Genomic DNA, 25,681 nt, shown 5'->3' with positions numbered 1-25,681 from the left:
GAGCGTTCATTCAATTGCTGCGATGTTTGGCAGTAGGTGCTTTGAAATCATCGTTAAAATTATTTGAGTTGTTGCCATGTGTTTGTTTATATACTACTCATGTGATGGTTGTTGCCATACATGACGGTTGTTGCTATGAAGTAGTATGGTGTGTAACAAGTTGTATAGCTGTTATATTGTTGTGTTGTCATTGGAGTTTATGGCCACGTCATCGTGCGTCATGTGATCCGTCAGGAAGGTTCAGAGAGCCGTTGTTTGTTCTGTTATTAGTTTATGTGCATAAAAATATTACTATTTACATTTTCTTTTTGTTTATACATAGAAAGTGTTTTCTGTCCATGTGGGGGGCGCCGTCACGCTGCTTGAAAAGCAGTTTTGCAACAAAACCTTGTTTTCTTGAACTTTTTTCTTGTGTTCTGTCCACGTGGAGCGCCTTCACACTGTCCAAAAAGTAGTTCTGCCACAAAACTTTGTCTTCTTCCTGTCATTTTTGCGTCCCCACCTGTGCACACGTGCCAGACATGATGTCACAGGAGTACCAGCTCCCTCCAACATCACGTGCTGCTGACTTGTCATTTGTTACACTTTTTAATTCAGGACAACACATTTTTAAATACAAAAATAAAAAATAGATTTATTGTGCCGTCTGCGGGATCGGCACATGCATCACATGTGTCTCTTCATGTGCAGCGCCAAGTGGTCGGAGCGCGAGACTGGAAAGGCCTTTGTCCGGTGTCCGGATTAGTACATTAGTGAATGAGTTTAGCTTTTTGTTATGGTCTCCAGGAAATGTTTTATTAGAAGGTCTGCATTTAGGTTACTAAAATGTAACTATGAAGTGCTTAGATTGTCTCTTTTTACTGTATGCGTCACAGTCCTATAAGCTCTGCTTTCTGTTTGACTTTCAGGTGATTCCTGTAGCCAGTGATGAACAGCTACTGCTGGTTGAGCTGGTTCGCTCGGTGAGTGCCATGCGCACTGAAACAGTCATGCACACAGTCAAAGAGGTTCTGAAGCAGCCACCAGCCATTGCAAAAGACAAGGTTTGTGTTTTAAGACTTTGTTGCAATTATTTCAGAGTTACACTTTGCTGGAATGTATGATGCAATTTTTCTCAACATGGTCATTCACGATATTGCTTGGGACCTTTTAGAAACACCTCTCTTTGGAGGTCTGCATGCTGCAGTTCTTCTATGCGTATGTCCAGAGGTGAGTTTGTTCCATATTAACATCAGTATATAGTGTATTTACAAAATATTGTCCATCAGTTGTAAATCTGCTGCCTTGCCAACTCAAACAGCATGCTTTCTCTTGGTCACAGGATCCCCGTATCTACTTTAGTTGATAGCTGGCCTTCTCTGCTGGCTCTGCTGAAGGACTCTGTGCAGTTAGGCTTGCCTGCCCCAGGACAGTTTTTGATACTTGGGTCGGTGTTTCTATCGTCACAATCGCTTCCTTACTTTTCTTTGTTGTTACATTCCCCTAAAAATGTTGGTTCGTGATAATTTACATCAGTTCATTTTGTAAGACTTAGTTATATACAGTATGTCAGTGTTTGTATGAACGAATTAGGTCGTTGAGATTTAACTTTGGTTCACTGTTTTAGATTTGGCATGATGAGATATGCCAGTGTTTGTTTTTTATTCTGCAGTGTTCTCAATGAGTTCATTTTGAAGAACCCTAATCTGGAAAGTAAGAAGGACCAGCGAGAGCTCCAGGTTAGAACTTTGGTTGCCTACATTTAGCTTTATTTCTTTTAATGTTATTTTAACATATCGTTGCTGCCGGGCAGAATCCTCGTGTCTTGAAAACCTTCCCTTTTCAGGAAATCAATAAAATGGCATGTTTGTGGAGCCATTAACATTAAATCGTCAAAGAGAACAACTCCTCTTCAGCAATTTAAATTGGTCAATTTTTAAGAGTGACAGACCCACGTGGGGCGTGACCAATCATATCGATTGGTGAAAAAATATCAAAGTGACCAAACCTGGATAGAAGAGGTTTCAGCCCAACTGACGATAACTTTCTTGATTTAATCATTTTTCATGTGCTGTTTTTTGTTTGTGTTTGTTTATGATTTTGATGGTGTTCAGGATGTGACACATAAAGTAGTCGAGGCCATTGGAACGATTGCAGGTTCCTCTCTGGAGCAGACGACCTGGCTAAGGAGAAACCTGGAAGTGAAGGCCTCTCCTCAGATAGTGGTGAATGGAACGAACCTTGAAGCAGATGTTGAAGGTTGGCCTCTTATACTTACAGGATGAAGCAGTCAGCCATTGTTCTTATAACATTTGGAGTGTTCTGTAGTGTGCAATCTAGTTCAAGCAACTTGCAAATAGCCTGGAAAAAAAGAGTACCGGTAGTTGTAAAGGACCTCAATGTCCATGCAAAATACTGACTTGCTCAGGTGAAGCTTTGAATAAATTACAATTTCTTCCTGCACATGTGGTCGTTAGCACCAGCTAATATTTTATGTCTGTGTTTTCTAGATTTAATGCTCACAGTTATGGAGGCCTCCAGCTTTACCCCATCTGTCTACAGCGTTCATGCCCTCACGCTGCTGGCAGAGGTAAAGTGCGCGCGCACGTGTGTGTGTGCGTGTTTGTGCATGTGTGTGCCTGTGTGTGTGTGTGTGTGTGTGTGTGTGTGTGATTCACTTCAATCCTCGTGACGCTACTGATGTTGACCATCAACATTTAGTGATCTTTCTCTGCAGTGGTCTAAAGCTTTTTTTTTGTCTCTCTCTATCTGCACTTTGATCTGGTAAATCCAGGAGTAATTTAATTCACCGCATTATACAATATTTTGTCGTATTTAATGCAGTGGTTCTCAAACTTTCTTACAGCAAGCAAGTGCTCCTGAAAAAGCACTCCCAGTATAACCACTCATGGCCAACACTAAAATATAGTGGCATTGTTCATTTCATGAAAACCAAGACAGGGGAGAAAAATAAAACGCAAACAGTAATCACAAGACAGTATTCCAAAATAAATACATATGCCATTAATGCAGATAGACAAGATCAACTAAACAAAAAAGGAAAAATATTACATTTTAGTTCAATACCTAATGTAAAGCGGCATGATGGTTGACTTGTTTAGCATGTCAATCTCACAGTGCAGAGGTCGCGTGTTCAAATCCGGCCTTCCTGTCAGTTTGCAAGCTCTCCCCGTGGCTGCATGGGTTTTCTCTGGGTACTCTAGTTTCCTCCCACATTTCATAATCGTGCATGTCAGGTTTATTGAATACCGGTATTCTAAATTGTCCCTCGGTGTAATTGTGAGTGCAAATGGTTGTTTGTCTATGTGTGCCCTACAATTGGCTGGCAACCAGTTCAGTGTGTACACTGTCTGCTGCTGGAAGACAGCGGATTAGAAAATGTATGGTTGAATGGAGGTAATGAAGTAATTTCATTTGGGTTTTAGGCCAGTGCCCCTTCCATGCTCAATTGAGAGGTGTGTACATTAAAATAAAAGCAGTGCATACTTAATGAATGTTTGATTTTGACTTTATAAAGGCAGTGTGGGCAGCTTCAGTAACTGTGGAGGCCCATGGGCCATACTTGACCGAACAAATATCAGACATCCTTACAGTTGATAAACCGCTGCCACCCTATTTTAATTTTGTCCTATTTATTGTAAGAAACCAATGTCTTCCCAAGCTGACACTGGAGAGGTGGGCCACATCAATAATTGTTAAGAGGTCTAAAAATCGAACCTCTTTGGTGCTCTGAAGAGAGCCTGACAAATGACAAACCTCATCCTTTAGGCTATACAAGCAAGCAAGTCAATGCAGCAGGTTCAGCTTTCTCATCCCGGTGTTTTCCACTGCTGTTTCTACTTAAGTTAATGTATTCTTTGCACTTCACTATGTCGCCATCATGCTGCAGTGCAATTTGTCATAGTGTTGGCTGCCACTGCAATGTTGACAGTCTCTGCACTGATTTGAATCAGCTGAAGGTGGTCAAATCATATTGAGAAAGATTGTCCCTCAGTGCTGCAGTGTTCCCAATATTTACGCAGTCTAAGACTGACAGGAATTCATCGGCAGGTGCTGGCCCACTTGTTGGACATGGTGTTCTACAGTGATGAGAAGGAGCGGGTAATACCAATGCTGGTCAATATCATGCACTATGTAGTTCCCTACTTGCGCAACCACAGGTAAGTACGTACAAGCCTATTTGTTTGGTTCTGATTTTCGAGGACTTGGAACTGATTTCGTGAAAAGTGGCAACATCATTTTCTGGTAACTGATTTGGCAAAATGTGAAACTGTTATACATCATGAATGATTGGTGTTTCACTGAATAAAAACACAGTAGAGAAAAAAACAATGCCAAAGCAAATGATAATGTCTGCATGATATGTATATAAAAGTGAAATGTATTGCTCCTCCTATTAGCACTCACAATGCTCCCAGCTACCGGGCCTGCATCCAGCTGTTGAGCAGTCTAAGTGGATACCAGTACACACGCCGGGCCTGGAAAAAGGAAGCCTTTGACCTCTTTATGGACCACACTTTCTTCCAGATGGACTCATCCTGTGTCAGCCAGTGAGTAGGAGAATCAGCCAACTAGAACCGAGATGAGTTTTTTCTTCTAGGTTTGTGTTTCTGCCTCAGATTGAGGCCAGCATATTTCACCAAAAAAAACGGGAGTCTGAAAGAGAACAGTTTTTATATACCGGTACTCTTGTAATTCACATTCACCTGGTTCATTATTTTCAATAAAATGAATGAATGTTCAGTTTTGATATTTCAAAAGCTTGCAGTTTTGCTACTTTGGCTCTAATGATAATGGCTATTTGGTCTACGTCCAGTATTCAAAAAGTAACATGGACCAGAGACTTAAGTGAAGTGAAATACAAAGAGAGACACATTTGTTGATTTGTTAGTCAATCTTATCTTTGTGACTATGTGTCTTAAATGTCTTTTTTTTTCAGCTGGAGGGCAATCATTGACCATTTGATGACTCATGACAAGACCACATTCAGAGATCTTATGAGTATGCTTTGTTTTGTTACTTGTCATGATCATTATAGGAAATGCACTGATCATTTCTAATTTCCTAACTGGCATTCACACACCCTTGGATGTTTTCCATTAGTTAGTTCCATTAGACACCATAAGCAAAACGTGCACGAGTATATACAGTAACTGTTGCCATTTTGATCTGCAAACTTTGCAGATTGGAACCGTCCACTCTGTTTTTGTGTCGGCTATATTTATCGATAACCTACAAAAATATCTTTATGTTTCATCATGCTTGTTCCTGATGATACGAATAGGTTTTTGGCCAAACCCTTTTGTGTTGGTTAATAAATGAAGGAGAACTTTTAATCATTGACTTTATTATTTTAAATGGAATACCGCGTCTGTCTCTGCGTCCTCCTCCAGCCCGTGTGGCTGTAGCCCAGAGCAGCTCCTTGAGTCTGTTCACTAACAGAGATGCTGAGCTGGAACAGAGGGCCATGTTGCTCAAGCGCCTGGCCTTTACAATCTACAGTAGTGAAGTGGACCAATACCAAAAATACCTCCCTGACATACAAGGTAATGGAGAGCTTAAGGCAACTACCGATTGTGTCAGCTGTTCACTTGTGTACTGTTTTAAGATGCATATTTCACGATGCGTTCTCTCAGAGCGTCTGGTGGAGAGCCTGCGTCTTCCTCAGGTGCCCATCCTCCATGCTCAGGTGTTCCTCTTCTTCAGGGTGCTGTTGCTGCGCATGTCGCCTCAGCACCTCACCTCATTATGGCCCACTATGATCACCGAACTGGTGAGCTCTCAATACTATCTCGAAAGATTGGGTTTTTCGATGATTGTTGTCTATTGTCCATTTTCTAACCTCGAAATCTGTCTCTTTTTAGGTGCAGGTGTTTCTGTTGATGGAACAAGAACTGACAGCAGATGAGGACATATCAAGGTACATTTTTGAGACTTACACTGTCAGGTTAACTCTGAATATAGTGGAACCTCAGTTCATGAACTTGATTTGTTTCGAGGCTCTGTTGACCAGTCAAAGCAATTTTTATTATTCAAATTGAATGGGAATAGATTTCAGTTTGGTCCAACCCGAGAACCACGTTATAGACGCTCGACCTGAAGCTTCGTTTGTGAGCCGAAGCAGTAGTTATCCAAAAATGTATAAACAGATTTGTTCGTGAACCGAGGTCCCACAGTAACAACATACCTTTGCTAACCATAATGACCAATCCTGTCTCTGGCCCTCCCCAGGACATCTGGGCCATCTGTGGCCGGTTTGGAAACCACCTATTCTGGAGGGAATGGCTTTTCAACGTCCTACAACAGCCAACGCTGGCTCAACCTCTATCTGTCAGCTTGCAAGCTGCTGGACTTGGCCTTGGCCCTGCCACCTGAAACTCTTCCTCAGTTCCAAATGTCAGTACTTTGTTGGTCTATTCTCTCATTACTTTTAAAGACTTTGAGTGGAGAAAAAAAATCACAACTGGCCTTCATTATGGGAATTGACCAGATGTCCTTAAATTTATTTTAACTCATTCACTCCCAAAGACGTTTTTAGACGTCTTTTCAGACTTGGTCTAGAATTGGCTGTTACTGAATGAGTTAAATGGAAGAAGTGAATAATATTGAAATAGAAAATTAAATAATGAACAGGTTATTACATGGCCAGTTTGAAACGGCACATTTATTAAAAACACTTAATGGCAACAGCGCTATTGTATTGTATTGTATTTAAGGCACCATTGTGATTCAACAATCAGTGTTTCAGTCTGTTGCTGGCTTTCTTGATCCCAGGTACCGATGGGCATTCATCCCTGAAGCCTCAGACGATTCTGGAATGGAGGTGAGGCGGCAAGGGACTCACCAGCGAGAGTTTAAACCCTACGTGGTCCGACTAGCCAAGCTGCTGAGGAAACGAGCTAAGGTAAAGCACCAATTTTTACACATTTTATTGAATGAGTGTCATGTGAAATTTGTTTCTTTGTTATTCAGCAATTGTCCACCGCTGCAGGAACACATTTTCATCTTAAGTATTACCGATGCCCGAAATCTGCATTTGAGTACTTGTACAGTACTTTGTTTCCAGCATAACATAACTATACTGTATATAATTACATATTATAATTAATTCTGACCATTTTTGTGGAGCAATGTGGCAAGCAGAATATTTCAATTGTTGATACTGGATTTTATTTATTTATTTATTTTAACTCGCCATTTTAAAGTGGACTGCGGTTGAGAAAATGATCATCTGTTGTCGAGCATGAGCATTCTGCCACTCTCAGGAAACATGTTTAATATTGCTAGAGTTCTACGCTGCACTCAGTGCTCTTGTGGATGTCTCCTCCACAGAAAAATCCTGAAGATGACTGCTCCACTCGAACCCTTTCCTGGGAGCCGGGTCACCTGATGCTAACCCTCTATATAATCCGCAGCATGGAGCAGCTGCTTCCTTTCTTCAACCTGCTCAGTCAGGTGTTTAACAGCAAAGCCAGCAGCCGCTTAGGTCCTGCTTGCGCCCATAACCGTGCAGCTGGATTGTACTTTTGTCAAAAGGAGGGCCACAAACTGGAGAGCCAGAAAGTGTTCTGGAGTCGCGCTCGACAAAACATTGAAGAAATGGTCGAAAAGGATTTTCTGGAAGGTCTAATCAAGACGTGAAAACACAGGGGATTTACACATTCTGATCAGCACTCGGAAAAACCTCAACTTGGATGGCAGCAACACAGGAATACAATTGAGGGAAAATAATTTGTAATTTTTTTGTTGGTATTTATTATTTTACATTTCAAAAGCTATTTGATTTTAATTATTTGTACAAAGAGAGAAGCCTTGATGGCTGATTTTTAATATTTCATGTTAGTCCTTTGGGACCAAGAAAAGCTGTGCCATTCCATATCGACATGAGTTAATAAAGACTTCTAAAAGGACCGGCTCACATTCGACTGTGCTGTTCATAGCTAATGCTCGACTGACTTGCAGCCTTTTAATGGCAATGGAAATCAGCAGTAAGTGGGTTTAAACCTTAATTTGCCCTCTAAATCAGGGATGCCCAACCATTTATGACCAAAGATTTATTTTTAAGCAACCAACCTCTCATGAGCGAGATTATTTATTTTATTTTTTTGGGTGAACTAAAAATTTCAGAGCTGCTGGCTCAGCGCGGCAACTTATTTGAAGGAATTACAATTTGAGAAATGTACAAAAGTGACCAACTAATACAAAATATATCATAATGATATTTTCTCGCTCGCTCCGCCTAAACCTCCCACGTTTGATTTTGGAGCACCGCGATCTCCTTCATGCAGTAATTCTGGTAAACGGCATTGTGATATTGATACACGTCAGGCTTATATCAGCTTTGCAGATCAAGCATGTTTTAGATTAATCGTACTTTATAAAGTAATATCCATTTTCAATGCCGTTTATCATGAAGAGGGAATTGCTGGAGCCTATTCCAGCTGACCTTGGGCGAAATGTGGAACAATCCCTGAACTCGTCGCCAATCAGTCACAGTGGACATGTAGAGACGAACAACTATACACACACACATTCACACCGTCACCGAGTCAGAACCAACAACATGCTGTTTGTACACAATTCCACAGTGGGTGCACCACTGCACCATCAGCGACTACAGTGATATCAAAGTTTGCTTTCAACAGGACATCTTGGATAGAATCCTGTTGAATTAGCTTATCATTAAGTACATGTACCCAATTAAAATAAATCCAACACAAATGTGGAAGCAAAAGGTCTGCCGTTGCAAAAATGCTGAGTGAGGTGTCGCTCGATTTCAGCGACTGTATACAAGATCAAGGACAACAATTCGAAACACCTCTCAGCTTGATGCAGTATAGTTCTACACCAGTGAACACAACACTACTTAACTGACAATGTAAAACTGCACATAAGTTTCTGTGCTTCAGCATGTAACTATCTGATTTTTTTTTATTTTTGCTAGAATCCATAAAGCCTGCTAAAGTGGTGTTTTTGATGTTTTGTTTTGGTTTGTTTTTTTCCCCCAAATTACTGTTAGAAACCACCACACACGGATTTACAGTATTTACCAATTTTTTATTTGTATAGATGACACACGTAGTGGAAGTTTTGACTGAAACTGTAAACCCAAAATGCAAGTGTGTATGTGACACCATCAATGAATCATGGGGTATAAATGAACTCTTGTGAATTTAGTATACGGTACTCCCACCATCACACCATATAAGATAAGATATCCTTTATTTGTCCCACACTGGGGAAATTTACAGCCTCCAGCAGCAAGAATGTAGGTAGAAAGAAGACAGAAAAAAAACCAACAACAAACACCGTTCAATTAAGTGCAATATAAACACAAAATGGATAAATCGCAGTGCTATTTACAATTGTCTTTCACATCATTTAATTGTTATTATTATTGTTGTTATTTTCTTTTATTTATTTATTTTGTTTTGTATGTACTAACAATGACTTCTACTTGTGCCCATAACCGTGCAGCTGGATTGGTAGTCACTGTCGCTGATGGTGTAGTGGTACCCTCGCCTGACTTGCGTATGGGCAGCATGTGATCAGTTCATGTGATCAGTGACGATGTGGGTTTGAATGGTTGTTTCTTTTCTATACTATATGTGCGCTGCGACTTACTGGCGACCAATTTAGGGTGCAGTCTGCATGAAGTCAGTTGAGATGGCCTCTAGCCCCCCTGTGCGACACTGTTCATCATACGCGGTGGTGAAAATGGATACAAGTGGATGGTACTTAGAATTGAAAGACATGAGTGATTTATCCAGCCAGATGCACCAGTGGCCTTTGGGGCAACTTCGCATATTGACGGCCACATAGCATAATTGCCCTGGTCCTTATTTGGCCAGGATATGTGCATAACTTCACGCTCCTTCAATTGCTACATCATGCTGCCTTTCTTCCTGTGTCCTTGGCCAATCACAACACTTATAAGAATGCAAAAACACCAATCTGCCTTGCCTTAAGTCATCTTGTTGACTTGGGCAGTTTGATGCCACGAACAGAATTGCAGAAAACATGAGACAGGGGGCTCGGCTGTCCACAAGTGCAGCATTAGCTCTTTTGATTCATTTTCATCTGCTAAGAGTTCATGTTTCATAAATTTTCCAGACACTAAACATAATTTAGTCAATTAAAAGGAATATTAACTATGTATTTAAACCACCTTTTTTCTACCAGCAAGTAGCTAATAAAGACTAGAGAACACTGCTGGTGTTTCTTAAAGGGATAATCCGGCCCGGATGGCTATTTTTCATTTTTTTTGTGTGTGTGTATTTTAATCAAGAAAATTACATTACTGTACTTTGCATTTTGAATTTCCTAATTTAGAGAAATCAGTAAATACGTAATTACTCTCAAAACGCCCCTTTTTAGTCAGCCCCCCCCCCCCATCCCATGTCATGGTGGGGGTCAGTGGAGGAACTAGACAAAATTTGTCCATTCAATATCTTTGTACATAATGTCCGAAAATGGCAATCGATCTGCACCAAAATTTACGTGGGCAGACATACGTGTACTCATTTCAAACTCTGAAAATATCATGATTTAACTCTTCATGGCTCCTTTATAAGCGAATGACAAACGCAGCTCCCATGCGGTTTCTCATATGCCATTCTTGCTATTTTGGGAAGTGCCCAACATGCACGGCGCTACACTGCGGCTAAGGGGGTGCTATAGCCCTGCCAGAAGATGTCTAGCCCCCGTTCAACTCCCTCAACTTTCTTTGTTTATTTAATCATCCATCCATCTTTTTAAGTTTTATGACATTACGTTCTAAAACGTTACAAAGTTCACACGTTGCCTTTCTGTTCCAATCCAATCAATTCCTGTTCCCGTGTTTGTGCTGCCACTGTTAGTGTGTTTGTGAGGGCAGGGAGGGTGAGTCTTTCAGTCACATACATTTGGTTTAGTTAGTACACTTTCGAACGTATTTTAAATTTGTAGGGGGCACTACTGAGACATTTGTTTAAATTGCTCACAAAATAAAATAATTACTTTATTTAGTATTAATTTTGTCAGGCTTCATGTGTGTGCTAAGTTATTTTTTGGGGGGGCGAACAGCACATTCATTGCCAACCACGGCAACAACGTTTCACGAAAACTTACAAACTTCATGTTTTATAATGAAGGGCTAACCACTCGAATAAACATGTACTGGTTCTGCTTAACACGCGAAGAGAAGAACATTAAAGAATAAAATGTATTTCCTGTAGTCAGTAAGTGGTGCACCCACCATGATGAAAAATATGTTTGTAAATGTTGTCAGGCCTGGACGATCATCAAATGTGTGAAATTTTGAGAAGATAGGATTGTCTCGCGGTGGCCCGGTGGTCGACTGGTTTGTGCGTCGGCCTCACAGTATAGAGTGTGGAGTTTGCATGTTCTCCCCATTCCTGTGTGGGTTTTATCCGGGTACTCTGGTTTTCTACCACATTCCCAAAACATGTATGGCAGGTTAAGAGAAGACTCTAAATTGTCCCTTAGGTGTGAGCGTGAGCGTGGATGGTTGTTCGTCTGTCTGTGCCCTGCGATTGGCTGGCAACCGATTCAGGGTGTCCCCCACCTACTGCCCGAAGACAGCTGGTATAGGCTCCAGCACCCCCCGCGACTCCTGTGAGGATGAGTGGATTGGAAGATGAATGAATGGAATACGCTGTTGAGGAATGGGAGCTGTCAATTTGCTCTTGGCCCTTCCTTGGTTACAGGTTCTTTTATCTCTCTATAAGGTGGAAGAAGACCCAACACCACGTAGTCTTTTCTTCAGTTTATCGCAACGCAACACGAATCGATTCGGGCTCCTGTGAGTCTCAGATTTCATCAGGAAGCCCCGAAGAAACACATTCATGAGATTATATAGAGACAATATGATAATGAGGGGCGGGGAGGTACGCCTCTCATGCAAATCCCGAAACAAAGAAAGTAACATGTCATCTGACCCGGTGTGGCCGGAGGAAGCCAGGAGCGGTGAGGTGAGACCAGACCACCACTACCCCCCATTTGGTGCGATGGCAGGAACAAAGATACCGGAGATAACAGCTCCTCTAAAACATGTCCCGCGGAGGGGGGCCCCAGAAGTGGTGGGGGCCGAGGGCACTAAAGTTGATTGTAATAACATTGAGCAGGAAATACCTTCAACCGCATTTGTACATTGTTTCTTTCAGTGTCTGAACAAACAGGAAGGAACAACACCATAACCAAGTAAAAAGCAGAAATAAGGAAGACCAAGCAAAGTTCGATCTTGGTATGATGACAAAGTATAGACCACTGCTGCTGGTCACAGATCTTGAGATTAGGGTTCCTCTTTGAGGGCACTTGAGAGCCTTCAGGGACTTTTATGAGGAAGTGGAGGCAATAAAACCCTTGGGGGGCTGTTAATTAACCAAAGGGAAATGGGCTCTAAACTTCACAGTACACTCTTTGTTTTAACTACTTCAGCAGATTCTCAGGAGAGAGACTAGTGTCAATAGTTCTCATACCAAGATGAAATTCAACAATGTTCTACTACTACTTCTAGCGGAATAATTCTTTAACAACGCCATATAATGTTATTATCAATAATACGGAAGTTGTGATCCCACCTACGGTGTTAGCATCATTGCTACTGGTACTTGCAAAAGAAGACACGATTGATTGCTCACTTTCTTCCGGTGACTGCTGGCTTGTTTTTAGTGACTAAACCGCTAATGTGAGCTGACATTTAATGTCAGTAAAATCACTTTTATATTTTCACAAGCTGAATTAGACGTGAGTAGAGATGTGACTATTCGTCATCCCTTGTCGTTTTCAGACAACAGAATGTGCCAGAAGAAGCCAGGAAACAATATTACAATGGTTGCCTCCTCTCAATGACGTTAACAGGCTCAGGTGAAAATATACCTGACGACGCGGATAAAAAATGGGCATCATTAAGATGTGCTGAATGTTGTAATAAAAATGCATTAAATCACAGTTGAGTTTTTCCAGGAGGTGCATTTTAGTGCTGACGTCATTTTTACAATGACCTGTTATACATGTGGCGGTTGTTCAAGTATCTCTTTAAGGTTGTGAAAGGAACTCTGTTTATGTTTAAACAAGAAGAATGCATTTGGTTAATGTGGTCACATTTGGGAGAGTAAAACCATTTTGGTTATGTTTGCATCTATTTACAAGAAAAAAAACAATATCCATGTCATGGCACGTTCTGGCGAAGTTACTTTTATTTATTAAACAATTAATTTATTTTTCTTTTCGCTCACTTGTTCATGCATCTGGTTGTGTGGTGTTTTGTTACCATGTCAATAAAAATGTGTTTTCTAACAATTGTGTTTTGAAATATGATTTAGGCAATTATGACATGTGGCCGACGATGCATGATAGGATTTTGCATAATTGCATTATTAACTACACAGCATGAATCTAAATATCCAGGAGCTGTAAAAGTACCCGCCAAAGTGTTCGAGCACAGTTGCATGCACAATATCAGCACCACGGACAGCGATTAAAGCTTCATGATGGTGAGCAGTGCGTCAAGGCTCAAGGGATGTCCGCTGTCACCTTCATGTGACCAGCATCAAGCCATGGATGTCAACTAGCTTCTTTAACCCTTCGCGTCATTTTTGTCCTCGTAAGCATCAGTTCTCGCGATGGCAGAAAGAGACACCGGCAGTTTGGGCAGTGGCACTACATTGTCACATGACACGGCGAAAGGGCGGGGCGTGGCGATAAATGCAAAAATAAATAAATAATAAGACCGAAGAGGACGCCAAAACGAAGAGGGAGAGAGAGAGACACACACACACACACACACATGAAAGCGAGAAAGGGAGAGAGAGAGAGGGAGGGAGGGAGAGCTTAACATTCGGTGTTTGAAACGTGCTTCGACGGGGGTTGTGGGCGGCGGAGAGGAGGTCGAGGGACAGAGGTAGCGTCCAGTGGAGGAGGAAGAAGAAAAGCGTTTCTTCGGATGTGGGGTGCTGCCAGCTTGGACCGAATGCTCCACTGCTCAGACAAGGACTGTCAGAGAGGCTGCAAGGATTAAGCAGGAGGCCACAGGCTGGAAGACTGAGCGGAGGGGGACGCTTTAAGAGCATCATCCGAAGAGAAGCATTTTTCTCACAGGCTGAAAAAGAACACGGGAATAAAAGAGTGAAGGTGATCGTTTCATTGAAATATCCACACTTTTTAAGGTGGTCTTTCATAGCGTCCTGGAAGATTTTTTTTTTTGCCGACAAAAGACGCATGATTGGACCGATCCGTCACTACCACCATTGTTATGTAATAGAATTTGAATCAGAGCGCAGCAGCTGGGATCACTGAGGCTGCTCTTCATTTTTAAGTGGTGGTGGGTGGGTCGGACCACTCGATCGCTGAGGGTGGACTCCACTGAGAGGAGAAAATGTCGGGTCAGACGCTTACGGACCGCATCGCCGCGGCCCAGTACAGCTTGACTGGATCGGAAGTATCCCGAGCTGTGTGTAAATCCACCACACATGAACAAACAGCCCCAAAGAAAAAACACCTGGAATGTGAGTAGGCTAATCTTATCAAATCTATCTATCTATCTATCTATCTATCTATCTATCTATCTATCTATCTATCTATCTATCTATCTATCTATCTATCTATCTATCTATCTATCTATCTATCTATCTATCTATCTATCTATCTATCTATCTATCTATCTATCTATCTATCTATCTATCTATCTATCTATCTATCTATCTATCTATCTATCTATCTATCTATCTATCTATCACTGATCATGTTCTTTAGGCCATGCACCAAAGTCACGGTGGTTGCCTCCCCCATGCAGTCAGCCAGCTGTCTGTCATCATCACGTTGATGTATTCAACAATTTCCAAATTCCAAACTCGAGCTGTCTTTCTCTTAAATTAAAATTGAGTAGCCAACAAGCAGATGTCTTGACATGAGCAAGAATCTATGGACAAACTGTGCACAACATAGTGTCAATGCTGCTGATGACATGTTGCTTTGGTTAATACATCATTGAAAAGTGGTGTTGCTAACCTATATGAACATAGGCCTCTCCCTGAATTGTTGTCACTGTTTGTCTTGCTTGAAGGCACATATGCTAACCTTGGAATAACATTTTGGGGGCTTTTTTTAAAGCTACACCCAATGACGTACACACACCTATCCATCTTTTACATTCACATAAACATTTACAGTATTAGATATTTAGTCTTCAATTACCGGTAACCTAAACGGAATGTTTTGGAATGGGGGAGGAAGTCAGAGTTGGAGAAAATCTAGAACCTTTTCACCTTTTCACAACTGAAGCGTTTACCACAACCACACCATGCTGCTGGAGTGTGGTCCCAACCCTGATAAATTAGGAGTTATGTCGTAATACCTCTATACTCACAGTACAACTCCAGTCATCCAATTATCCCACAAAACACAAAACACATCACTCAGATTACATGATTAACTAATATGATGTATACAGTAAGACTAGACTTCATTGATCTACTTTGTATATAAAAGTGTCGCCTTGTGAGGTTGCACTGAAGTAAACTGTTTCACCCAATTTTGAGTCTGGGAAATTCAGGAGACACACACTGTGAAACTCGAATCATTACAGAAAAAACATTCTCTTAATCAATGTGTCAACTCAGAATACACATCCGAATAATGAACAGCTTTGACTTGCCAAAACTTTGCCCTATAGCAATTTGTTGATGTGGCTTCCACCCAAAAAGTACATGCAGTACCTTATAACCTCTTTTGTGACAAAACATGCTGCAGTTATTTAGGAAGACCTGATATACACCCAACTAACAAAAAGTAAGGCTTTTTTCCCCGTTTTTGCTACAGATTGAAAACATTTGGACAAACAATGAAGGTAAGAAAAGTGCATTGAAACCAAGCTTTATACACCACAATATATCGTAGCAATCCTAGGAGATACCGGGGTCATGTGGTAAGGAAAGGGTGGGCCTCACTTTCATGTAAGCTATTAATAATAACGATTTCATAAAATTATTTTTCATTTTAATTCTCTCGTGTGTGCTTTCAATAATGACTTCATAAAATTATCTAATATTTTAATTCTCTAGCATGTGCTCTCTATTGATTTTCTTTTTTAATGTAATAGTGTCCATGATTTCCGTATTTCGACAGGTAGCAGCCCAGCCTCACCTGACCTTGCAGAGTCTTTCAGAAAAAGGCCTAACGTGACACATTGCATCACAATTAGATTGAAGTCTGGAATTCGACTGTGTCATCCAAAACCTTCACTTTGGTTTGTTTGAAACCCTCAGAGGTTGGACTTGCTTTTTGACTGGGTCATTTTTTATGGGTCATTTTCCTGCTGCATAGTGCTTTCCTTGAGCTTCAGGGCATGAAACGATGGTCTGACATTGGTATGCAGGATTTTCTGGTGAACAGCAGAATGGTTTGTGCCAGTAGATGCAGCAAGTTGTCCAGGTCCTGAAGTAGCATTTGAGAGCATCACAATGCCACCACCATGTATTTCGGTAGGCAATATTGTGTTTTTATCAAATGCTGTGCTCTTTTATGTAAAATGAAACTGGCTGTACAACATTCAAATAGTTAAAGTTTTGTCGTATCAGTCTGTTTCCCCCCCAAAAAAAGTTTTAGGGATCCGATGGACCTTTTTGTTCTTTTTTTTTTTTTAACTCAAAATTCTCTCATGGAGGCCATTTTTGCACTGTGTCCTTCTTATGGTTCAGTGCTCAGTAAGGCCTGCAGTTTTGTATGCCATTCAGAGTTCTTCTGTGACCTCTTGGACAGGTTTTAATTGCATTCTTGCAGTAATTTTGATTGGCCGATAGCTCCTTGAAAGCCTTACCACTCTTTACAGTTTTTTTTTTCGTTTATGGATTACAGCTCTGACCTTGGATTGCTGGAGTCCCCAAGCCTTGGAAATGGCTTTGTAACCTTTTCCAGACTGAAATATTTTGGTTGGGCATGATGTTTTTCTTTGATTAGCCTACTTCACTTTGTTTGACAGATGCTGTTTAAGTGCTTTCTTGATTAATTGGGCAGCACCAAGGCCTGGGTGTGGGCAGAGAAACTCAACTCAGCTGTCCAAAAACTGTGGTTAAGCTTAGTTAACACATAATTTTACAAAGGGGGCAATGACTTTTTCACACTGGGACAGGTAGCTTAAACATTTCAGTGTGATGAATATGTAAAGAAACCAGGAAGCAGTTTTTTTTTGTAAGACACTGTATTTGATTCCTGGATTCATAAGGCCGCTAGGTGGAAGGTGATTATTACATCTGCCTCTCATGGGTTCATATCTGGGCTCCGGCCTTCCTGTGTAGGGTCTGCACGTTCTCCCCATGACTGTGTGCATTTTCTGCAGGTATTCTGGTTTCCTCCGACATTCCAAAAAAATGCATGGTAGGTTCATTCAAGACCCAAAATTCTCATTCGGTGTTAATGGTTGTTTGGAGACCTGTTTACTTCAAGGTCAAACACAGCTGGGATAGGCCCCAGATCATCTGTGTAAAAAAATGATGATGCTAATGGTTGCATGGATTCATCAATTGGTAGTTAAACAAAGAAAAATCCTTTTTAACTTGTGTTTCAGTAAAGGGCATGATGAAAGATGCATTGGCTTTGTTTTGGAGAACAACCATTGTGTCATTACTGATTCTTGTTCAATTCTACCCACCTTGACAAATACACAGTCAAGGATTCTGAAATATATCTGTATTATTAATGTTATTTGCCTAACATCAGCATTCATCTTCACTGTCCTCTCTAATTTGGGACCCACCTCAACAAAACATGTTCAGTTTCCTATACGAGGATTCATCCACAATTTATTAAAATTATTTTCTTAGATGTGGATTAAAATACCGGTAGTCTCAGACTCATCTTGAGTTAAATAATCTCCTGTTTTGAAGAAAGACAAGAGCTAATCCAGTTGTAAATACAAGATTTAAGATTGGCCAGGGGAAGGTTTAAATTCAGTGTAAAGGCTGAATGAGTCATTTTGTATTGATAGATGTCATGTTCCCATTAAGTGTCACTCAACAGGAGCTGCCGAACTGTCCAGATGATCATCATCTGGGAGACCTTCCAAGGGTTGTTGGCTTTCAATTATCCCCATCCAAAACTCACCCAGTTCATCTGATATCTGTTATCTGGTCTAACTGGGGGTCCCGCCTGTCTAGAAGCACTCCTTTCGAGTAACTTTGCTGTATGGTTTTCTTTAACTGTTTTTCCGCAGCATCTTTTACAAGCCACTATATGAATGTGTGCCTCATATGAGAAAACATGCGTTTCATAGTGAATGACAAGAAAAGTCAAGATGACATAAAATTCAGTCCTACCTGAAATCGTTCTGTTGCTATGTCTTCATTTGAATTATTTTCGTTCATAATCGCATGCATTTCGTCTTTTTCCATTTCTATCTTCAGGTGCGGGGTACTTTGCAATGATTTCTCTCAAAAGCATCTTCTCACTTTCACAAACGTTTTTGGAACACTTTTTTTCGTTTCTCCATGCTCGATCATTGGTGTAACTCCTGTTCCACACACACACACACACACACCCTCGCACATTCACAGCGACAGCAAAAATTTCTAATAGAAATATTCCACCCCAGGTTTTCAGAGCACCCTCAGGTTTGTTCCGTCTGATTATCTCTGTGTGAGACTGAAGTCTGCAACTAGTAAATCACAAGTTAAATAGCATCTCAGATTGCAATTTTATTGGTCTGGATTAAATTAAATACGGCTAGTCTCGTTCTGGATTTAGTTAAAGTTTGTACGGGAACCAGGGCCTTACTGGTTTCCAGTTCGGTCTATTGTTATTGAGTATAGCTCTCTGATTCTCCATAAAACTCTTGATTATATAATTGTGACTTCATTTTTGCTGCAATGACACCCTTCATCACCAGTAGCAGACCGAAAAGTCAAGTTGCATTGAATGCACAATTAGATACTGTACAGGCAATTTGACACCTGTTTAGACTCGAGCACGCTGAGGGATAGGCCAACAGTCATTCTGTTCCAACCTTCTCTGCTGTTTGTGAGCTTCGCTGTCAGGTGATGCACCAACAGAAACAGTACGGACTGAGAGAGGGAGTGTCAAAGGGATAATTATTCACAACATCTTGCATACAAATTCTGTTCATTTCTATCATTCATTATTCATTCAAGTCTTATAGGGCTGTCAATGACAAATCTTTTCAGAATAAATTATCCTATTGATTATTAATCAATTGCTCATATAATCATCCCATTGGTAATTTTTATTTATTTATTTATTTATTTATTCTTTTTTGGCGGTGGTGGATATGTCTGACGGTGATCAGCACACTTCTACAAATAACACTTCAAGGGTACCTATGCTGGCCCATTTCAAGGTATTGATGCGGAAAGGGAGCCATATTGTGATCGTTGATAAGTCATCTTTGCGTATAGTCTTGTATTCGCGAAAACAGGGTGCCCGCAGTCCTCGTGGTTAACTTTAATGCAAGACTCCTTGGTAGGATGTATCGCCATTTATTTGACTGGGCCCTCCTTCCCTTGCACTGACCAGTGGCTATTGAGCTATTGAGTGGAATGCCAGACTGTTGTTGTCATACAATGTACTGATATTGTCATGTATAGTGCTGAGGGGTGGCGGCTCGGTGCTCGAGTGGTTAGCGCGTCAATCTCACAGTGCAGAGGTTGTGGGCTCTGGCCTCCCTTTGTGGAGTTTGCATGTTCTCCCCGTGTCTGTGCGGGTGTTCTCCGGGTATTCCTGCTTCCTCCCACATTCCAAAAACATGTATGGAAGGCTGATTGAACACTCTAAATGGTCCGTAGGTGTGATTGTGAGTGCAAATGTTTGTCTATGTGACCCCAGCGATTGGCTGGTGACCAGTTCAGGGTGCCCCCCGCCTACTGCCCGAACACAGCTGGGATAGGCTCCAGCATCTCCGCGACCCTTGTGAGGATAAAGCAGATTGGAAAATGGATGAATGGATGGCCATACTACTGTTGGCTGGCTACCAGTCCAGGGTGTATACCTCCTCTTAGCCAAAGTCACCTGGGATACTTTCCAGATCACCGTCACCAAAGTGGGGACAAGCGGTATCGAAGATGGATGGAATCTCATTGATCCTTTGTTGGATTTCTTTTTTTAGGTATTATAATCAGTGTATTGCACAATAATCAAATGTGGGTAAACACATCTCTACTTTTTACAGGCCATAATGATTAGACCTTTTGTGTCTTTTTTTTTCTTTTTAAATCACTTGGGTCTTATCATCATCTTCGAGCTATATATTTTTAGCTGTTTCTTTGGATTTCTTCTCTTCCACTCCATCATCATTACAGTGACCAAAGAAATGCGAGAAGAGGTTGGTCAGTGTCGAGTGCGCTTCCAACTGTTTCTCTGTACTGTCGAATACCGTGTGGGTGTTGACTATTCTCCCAACAGCGTGTCTCCAGATTAATGAGCTGAGAGCAGTGTCTCGCTGATATACACTACAACAGTTATCTCCTCTTGTAACTCCTCGCTCCTTCTCCTTGTGGTGACTTCTTCAGCCCATTTCAAAATATAGTCTGAAAGCTACTTTTGTAATTGTAAAGGTATTCAAACTACATTATTGATGTCGCTTCACCCTTAATGTGACACGGGTGAGCAATTCTGAATGCTCATGAACCTGTTCAGAGTGACTACAGTTGATAAACTTTGGCAAAGTTTTCCTTTTCATACAGTTAATTGTATTTGTTATACAGAAAAGGTTTTTCCACATCTGTATTTCATTCATGGTATTTTTTAGAGCAATGATTTTAATCATAGTCACAATGTGATGGTTCCTTCACCTGACTTGCAGGGTTACTTCACCTAAACATTCTGTGTTATGCAGTCATAAATACGGTAAGTGAATAAACAGTGCAGTACAGATCATCTATGATGCACAGTAAGTGAGCTGGAGGAATTAATTCACGCATGATTCATTCATTTTACAGAATACTGTCCCTGTAGTTCTGTGGGGGTGCGCCTCCAATAAGAAACTGAGGCAGGATAGCTGCATGTATACAATAGTGACGTTACATATCCCCATTCTTAAAATATGCATGTTGATTGTCTTTCTCAAGTTAATTTGAGATCATTATCGTCTGTGGGACAAAGGATCGCTGCTACTGTAGACGGTCAATTGGGGGTGTTTCTCAAGGCAAATGTGTCACGAAGCAAGGTGGTGGTGGACCCAAAAAGCAGGCAAGAGGGAGTAGCAGGGTGTATTTGAAGAAGTGTATTGATAAAACACAGAAAACTAAATCCTAAACAAACAAAGCCCAAAGTATTAAACAAAAACCATAACTGAAGCAAGGAACTATCGACAACAGAAACATGACCCGAACAAACATGATAGCAGCAAACAGCAACAAACAAACATGACAAGAGCCAACAGCAACAATGACTCGACCATGCGTGCTCGGGCTGGGAGTCCTTTTAAAGCCACTAATTACCGAACGACCAACAGGTGTGCCGCTGCAGGGAAAAGCCCCACAGTGCCACCTGTTGGTCACAAACCGAAACATGACAAAATGAGGTTAGATGTGCGCGAATGTTGCAGTTTAGAACTTATGGTATTCATCAACATGTCACTTCCTGGTTTGAGTACGGCATGTGTTTGAGAAACGCGGATTTGTGGTACTTTTACACATTCTAAATTTCAGTTGTACGATGATATATGTTGATAATCTGTTCTACGCACTCTTGACGCCCCAGTTTTCTTTCAGTCTTTGTTGGCTTATTCTGTTACGGGTTGTGGGTTGTTGTGGCTGCGGCAAAAGGTGGACCCAGGTTCAGAGATGCAGGGAGGCAAGGCAAGAGTGCAGCATATACTCAAACAAAATGCATTTATTTTCCCCAAATAAAATAAAGGCATGTGGAATCAAAAATACAGTAGCAACAAAGAACCAACAAGGACTTCACACACAAGTGACTACTTGTTTATTATAATCAGCCCTAGTCTAGATGTGGTGGTGGTTTTACTCTTGTGGCGTCCACCCACTTGGGGATCAAACCGGTGCCGTCACCCATGTCTCTACCTTGGGAGCCTAGAGAGCTCACTGCTGAGGTGTAAAAGCCTTGAACAAACCTGGGCCACCAGCTCAGTTGCCAGCACTCGATTTGAAGGCAGGGGAAGTGAGGTTTTGTAAATGTACAACCCCCGCAGCTCAAGCTGGTATGCATTACGTAGCCATACAGTCGATGTTGACCTTGCCATCTTTTCAACAAACAAGGTGTACTCTGCTCATTTACAACTCCCTATGACCAACATGAAATTGCCATGCAGCAATAACTTAACTCGTTCAAACCGAACTAGGAGTACACTCCGTTTGGTCTCAGTTGCTTCAAGCCATGATTTAAGAGTCAGTTGCACACAATTGACAGAATTCTTATTACATACTTACTTGATTAATTGTTTACTATGTACCCCATCCGTAGTCTAAGCATACAGTAGATGTTGACCATTCTATTCACCACAGCATAGGTTCAGATTCATTCTATCAGTTTTCTGCTAGGTAGAGTCAAGCTTGGTTGTGATGTGATCTTGAGCCATCCCTATTTTATGATCTCAGGATTTCTTTATTGAGTTTGTGTAGTCATCAGCATCCGTCTCCTGTAGAATTGAGCTTCTTCCTAAGATGTCATTTCCAACCTCCTCTGTTGCTTCGCTGGCACACCACATTGGCAGTGGGGCACGGTGCATTCTGGGTGTTTTTTTTTCCCCCTTGCCTGTGTGTTGCTTGAGGGTGAGAGGTGCTATAAATAGTGTACTTTCATGGTCCATTCATGTGTAACTCACCAAAGCATCTCTCATGTGGCATGACTTGTATCACCGCCACTCCTCCCCCACTGCTCTCCCATATCCAGAACCATTAGCACATCTTTCAATGTTGCCTTCGGATGTGTTTGTACCCACAACATTGTACTGGACTCTAATATGCACTGTTGATGTTCGTGTATTGATCTCTGTTTTGGGCCCTGTATGTGTGTGTATGACTCATGAGCTGTGTTGTCCATATAATCCACAGTAATTTGGTGTGGTGGAAGTTTTCACCTGTGATGCACTTGATTTGTTGCCACTGCAAATACTTGTGCAATATGTAAATCAGTGTCAAAATGTGAGGACGATATTGCTCGTACCTTGTTTAAAGTTAGCAAAAATATGTTTTGCACTAAGTTATAATAATGATTAACTGTCATTCTAAAATTATGATACATGGTCAAGTCGTCACTGGTCATTCATCTGTGATGCACTTCCCAGTGTGTATTAGTGTTTATGTTCTTGCCAGTGTCAGTGCAAATAGCACCAGGATCTTGCATCACATCTGTGAAGGTATACACAACTGTACCGCATTCCAAAAAAATCTCCTATCACAGCACAGTAACTGGCCCATTCAGAACACATCTGCTAACATAGCGAGTAATGTTCAATTACTTGGCTGCTACTAACAAGGAAAGTGGTCTTGTTAAATGATGAAACTGCCATTCAGCAAATGGTTGAAGACTTTCTATAATAGAGTCCAATTGACATTTTCTACAATTTTATGCTGCCAACATTGTGGGTACAGTAGAATATGGAAAGACCCATTGGCTCTGCAGTGCATAAAAGACCATCCACAAAAGTGCAATTGGATGAGTCTAAAGCGATGTTTACACCAGATACGTATTTAACCATTCGCACAACGTAATCCCATCTTGTCCATGTAGATGGCTTTGTGTGGCGCAAAATAGCAGCAGATGACCGTAAGACACGTAGGAAACAGAAGAACAAGTGAAAAGCCCGACATTGTACTACAGTATTTGCAAAACATGAATGATACAGTCATACTAAAAAATGTCCTACATGTTAGCAATAAGTGGTGGATAAAAATATTCATTCATTAATTCATTCACTTTCCAAACCGCTTTATCCTCACTTGGGTCGCAGGGGGTGCTGGAGCCTATCCCAGCTGTCTTCGGGCAGTAGGTGGGGGACACCTTGAATCGGTTGCCAGCCAATCGCAGAGCACACAGAGACAAACAACCATCCACGCCGAGGGACAATTTCGAGTGTTCAATCAGCCTGCCATGCATGTTTTTGAAATGTGGGAGGAAACCGGAGTACCCGGAGAAAACCCACGCAGGCCTGGGGAGAACATGCAAACTCCACACGGAGCTGGAATTGAACCCGGTACCTCTGCACTGTGAAGTTGACTTGCTAACCACCGGACTACCGGGCCGGACTAAAAATAGAATTTAAATAAATCTTTTTATAAAATGCAAGTGGGAAATGGTCTGATCACAGAATGCTGACATTTGAACAGGTGTGTGTTTTGATAATATATCATCTACATGACAAATATATGCAGTGTGTTATAAACAAACAAGCAAGCCCAAAAGATCTTGTGCAAATAAATGTAAGAAAAAACATCTGAACTATCAACGTCAGAACCGCCAAATAAAATGAGTCAGAAAAAGTTCTTTATTTATTATTTTTATTTATTTATTTTTTTATGTCTGCAGGCAGAAATCCTAACAAAGTAGAAAGGAAAATCTTATCCAGTGTTGTCCCACTCCAAATATCACGGGCACAACAGATGGATTATTGCTTCAGGTTTATCAATAAAGGAAGCAAAGTGGTTGTGCATACTTTGCCAAATCAATAACGTCAGTGTCGTATCCAATCCAAAGCACTTAGCAGAAGTCTGTAAAACTTGTCCTCCATCAAGCAAAACCTTCAAGTCTGCCATTGTTTCCTTTTGATGATGCCAGCTCCAGTAATACTGCAGCATCCGCATGGATCTTCCATTCATAAGTGCCAAGTTTTGCTCTTGTCGCATTGAACCTAAACCATCGTCGGGATGGATTTGCTATATTACAATCGCTTTTGTAAGTCCATCATCCTTATAACTTGATTTATCAACTATCAATTTAGCATCGTAGTAAACATTGGGTTGGGCAACTGGTGGTTCACAGGCCACTCTGTTGGAAGGGGGGGGGGCTGTTATAACCACCCTACTTGACGACAGTTTACCCGTGCATGATTGTGGCTCATCATCTGCAACTTCACTGATTTGCATATTCTTTTTGTATTAAACGTAAATGGAGAATACAATGATTTGCAAATTATATTCAACCTACATTTAATTGAACACACCACGAAGAAAATAGATTTAATGCTAAATCTGATGGGCTTTGTTTTTAGCAAATAATCATTAAATTTGAATTTTATGGACGAAAAAGCTGAACAGGGTTATGTCATATGTTAAGTAATCTTTTCTTGTAGCAACATTCAATAAACATTTAGGAACTGAAGAGACACTAATTGTTAAAGCGCTGTACATGGAATTCTTTCGCATTTTTCCTTGTTGTACAACAAGCTTTTCAATGTATTTAACTAACGAAGTGCAATAAGTGGAATATGTGTGTATTTTGGCGTTATTTTCTTATATTTCTAGAGTGAAATCACACTCAGTGCTGCAGCTGTGTGTTCAGACTATTGCTATGGACAACATGATTGTAATTGATCTGTGTAGATGTTACTATTATAGTTATCTGCAGTTGACTGCCTCCGCTTGTCACTGGATGGGCTCACCATACAATTAGCGTGTCTCACACAAAGAGCAGAATTTGGACCCAGACGTTGACAGGAAACGAAAGCGGAAAAACTGAGTATTTATGTACAAAAATACAAAGTAAAACCAGAGAC

The 25,681-nt window shown here is 41.1% G+C and overlaps 2 protein-coding genes across 14 annotated transcripts in view; both read left to right on the top strand.

Moving 5' to 3' along the window:
- The window catches only part of dop1a (DOP1 leucine zipper like protein A), a 32,495-nt gene extending 24,585 nt beyond the window's left edge, over positions 1-7,910 (top strand). For all 4 annotated transcript variants that reach the window (XM_052064579.1, XM_052064578.1, XM_052064580.1 and 1 more), the window contains 15 exons: positions 909-1,043; positions 1,154-1,209; positions 1,322-1,426; positions 1,652-1,718; positions 2,094-2,238; positions 2,490-2,569; positions 4,051-4,160; positions 4,401-4,550; positions 4,940-5,001; positions 5,394-5,546; positions 5,637-5,773; positions 5,865-5,920; positions 6,232-6,396; positions 6,775-6,904; positions 7,333-7,910. In XM_052064579.1, the coding sequence (XP_051920539.1) occupies positions 909-1,043; positions 1,154-1,209; positions 1,322-1,426; positions 1,652-1,718; positions 2,094-2,238; positions 2,490-2,569; positions 4,051-4,160; positions 4,401-4,550; positions 4,940-5,001; positions 5,394-5,546; positions 5,637-5,773; positions 5,865-5,920; positions 6,232-6,396; positions 6,775-6,904; positions 7,333-7,641 (1,860 nt within the window). In that variant the 3' untranslated portion in view covers positions 7,642-7,910. The remainder of the gene's footprint in view (positions 1-908; positions 1,044-1,153; positions 1,210-1,321; positions 1,427-1,651; positions 1,719-2,093; positions 2,239-2,489; positions 2,570-4,050; positions 4,161-4,400; positions 4,551-4,939; positions 5,002-5,393; positions 5,547-5,636; positions 5,774-5,864; positions 5,921-6,231; positions 6,397-6,774; positions 6,905-7,332) is intronic.
- Positions 7,911-13,811: 5,901 nt separating this feature from the next.
- The window catches only part of snap91a (synaptosome associated protein 91a), a 40,257-nt gene continuing 28,387 nt past the window's right edge, over positions 13,812-25,681 (top strand). For 7 of the 10 annotated variants that reach the window (XM_052064669.1, XM_052064670.1, XM_052064664.1 and 4 more), the window contains exon 1: positions 13,813-14,507. In XM_052064669.1, the coding sequence (XP_051920629.1) occupies positions 14,378-14,507 (130 nt within the window). In that variant the 5' untranslated portion in view covers positions 13,813-14,377. Of the gene's footprint in view, positions 14,508-15,819; positions 15,848-25,681 lie in introns of all 10 variants that reach the window. The other 3 variants (XM_052064665.1, XM_052064668.1, XM_052064671.1) reach the window with 3 other exon arrangements.

The sequence above is a fragment of the Hippocampus zosterae genome, chromosome 5 (genome assembly GCF_025434085.1).
Source record: "Hippocampus zosterae strain Florida chromosome 5, ASM2543408v3, whole genome shotgun sequence".
Lineage (NCBI taxonomy): Eukaryota > Metazoa > Chordata > Actinopteri > Syngnathiformes > Syngnathidae > Hippocampus > Hippocampus zosterae.
Note: the sequence above shows the minus strand (reverse complement) of the source record. Positions and strands in the feature narration are given on the sequence as shown.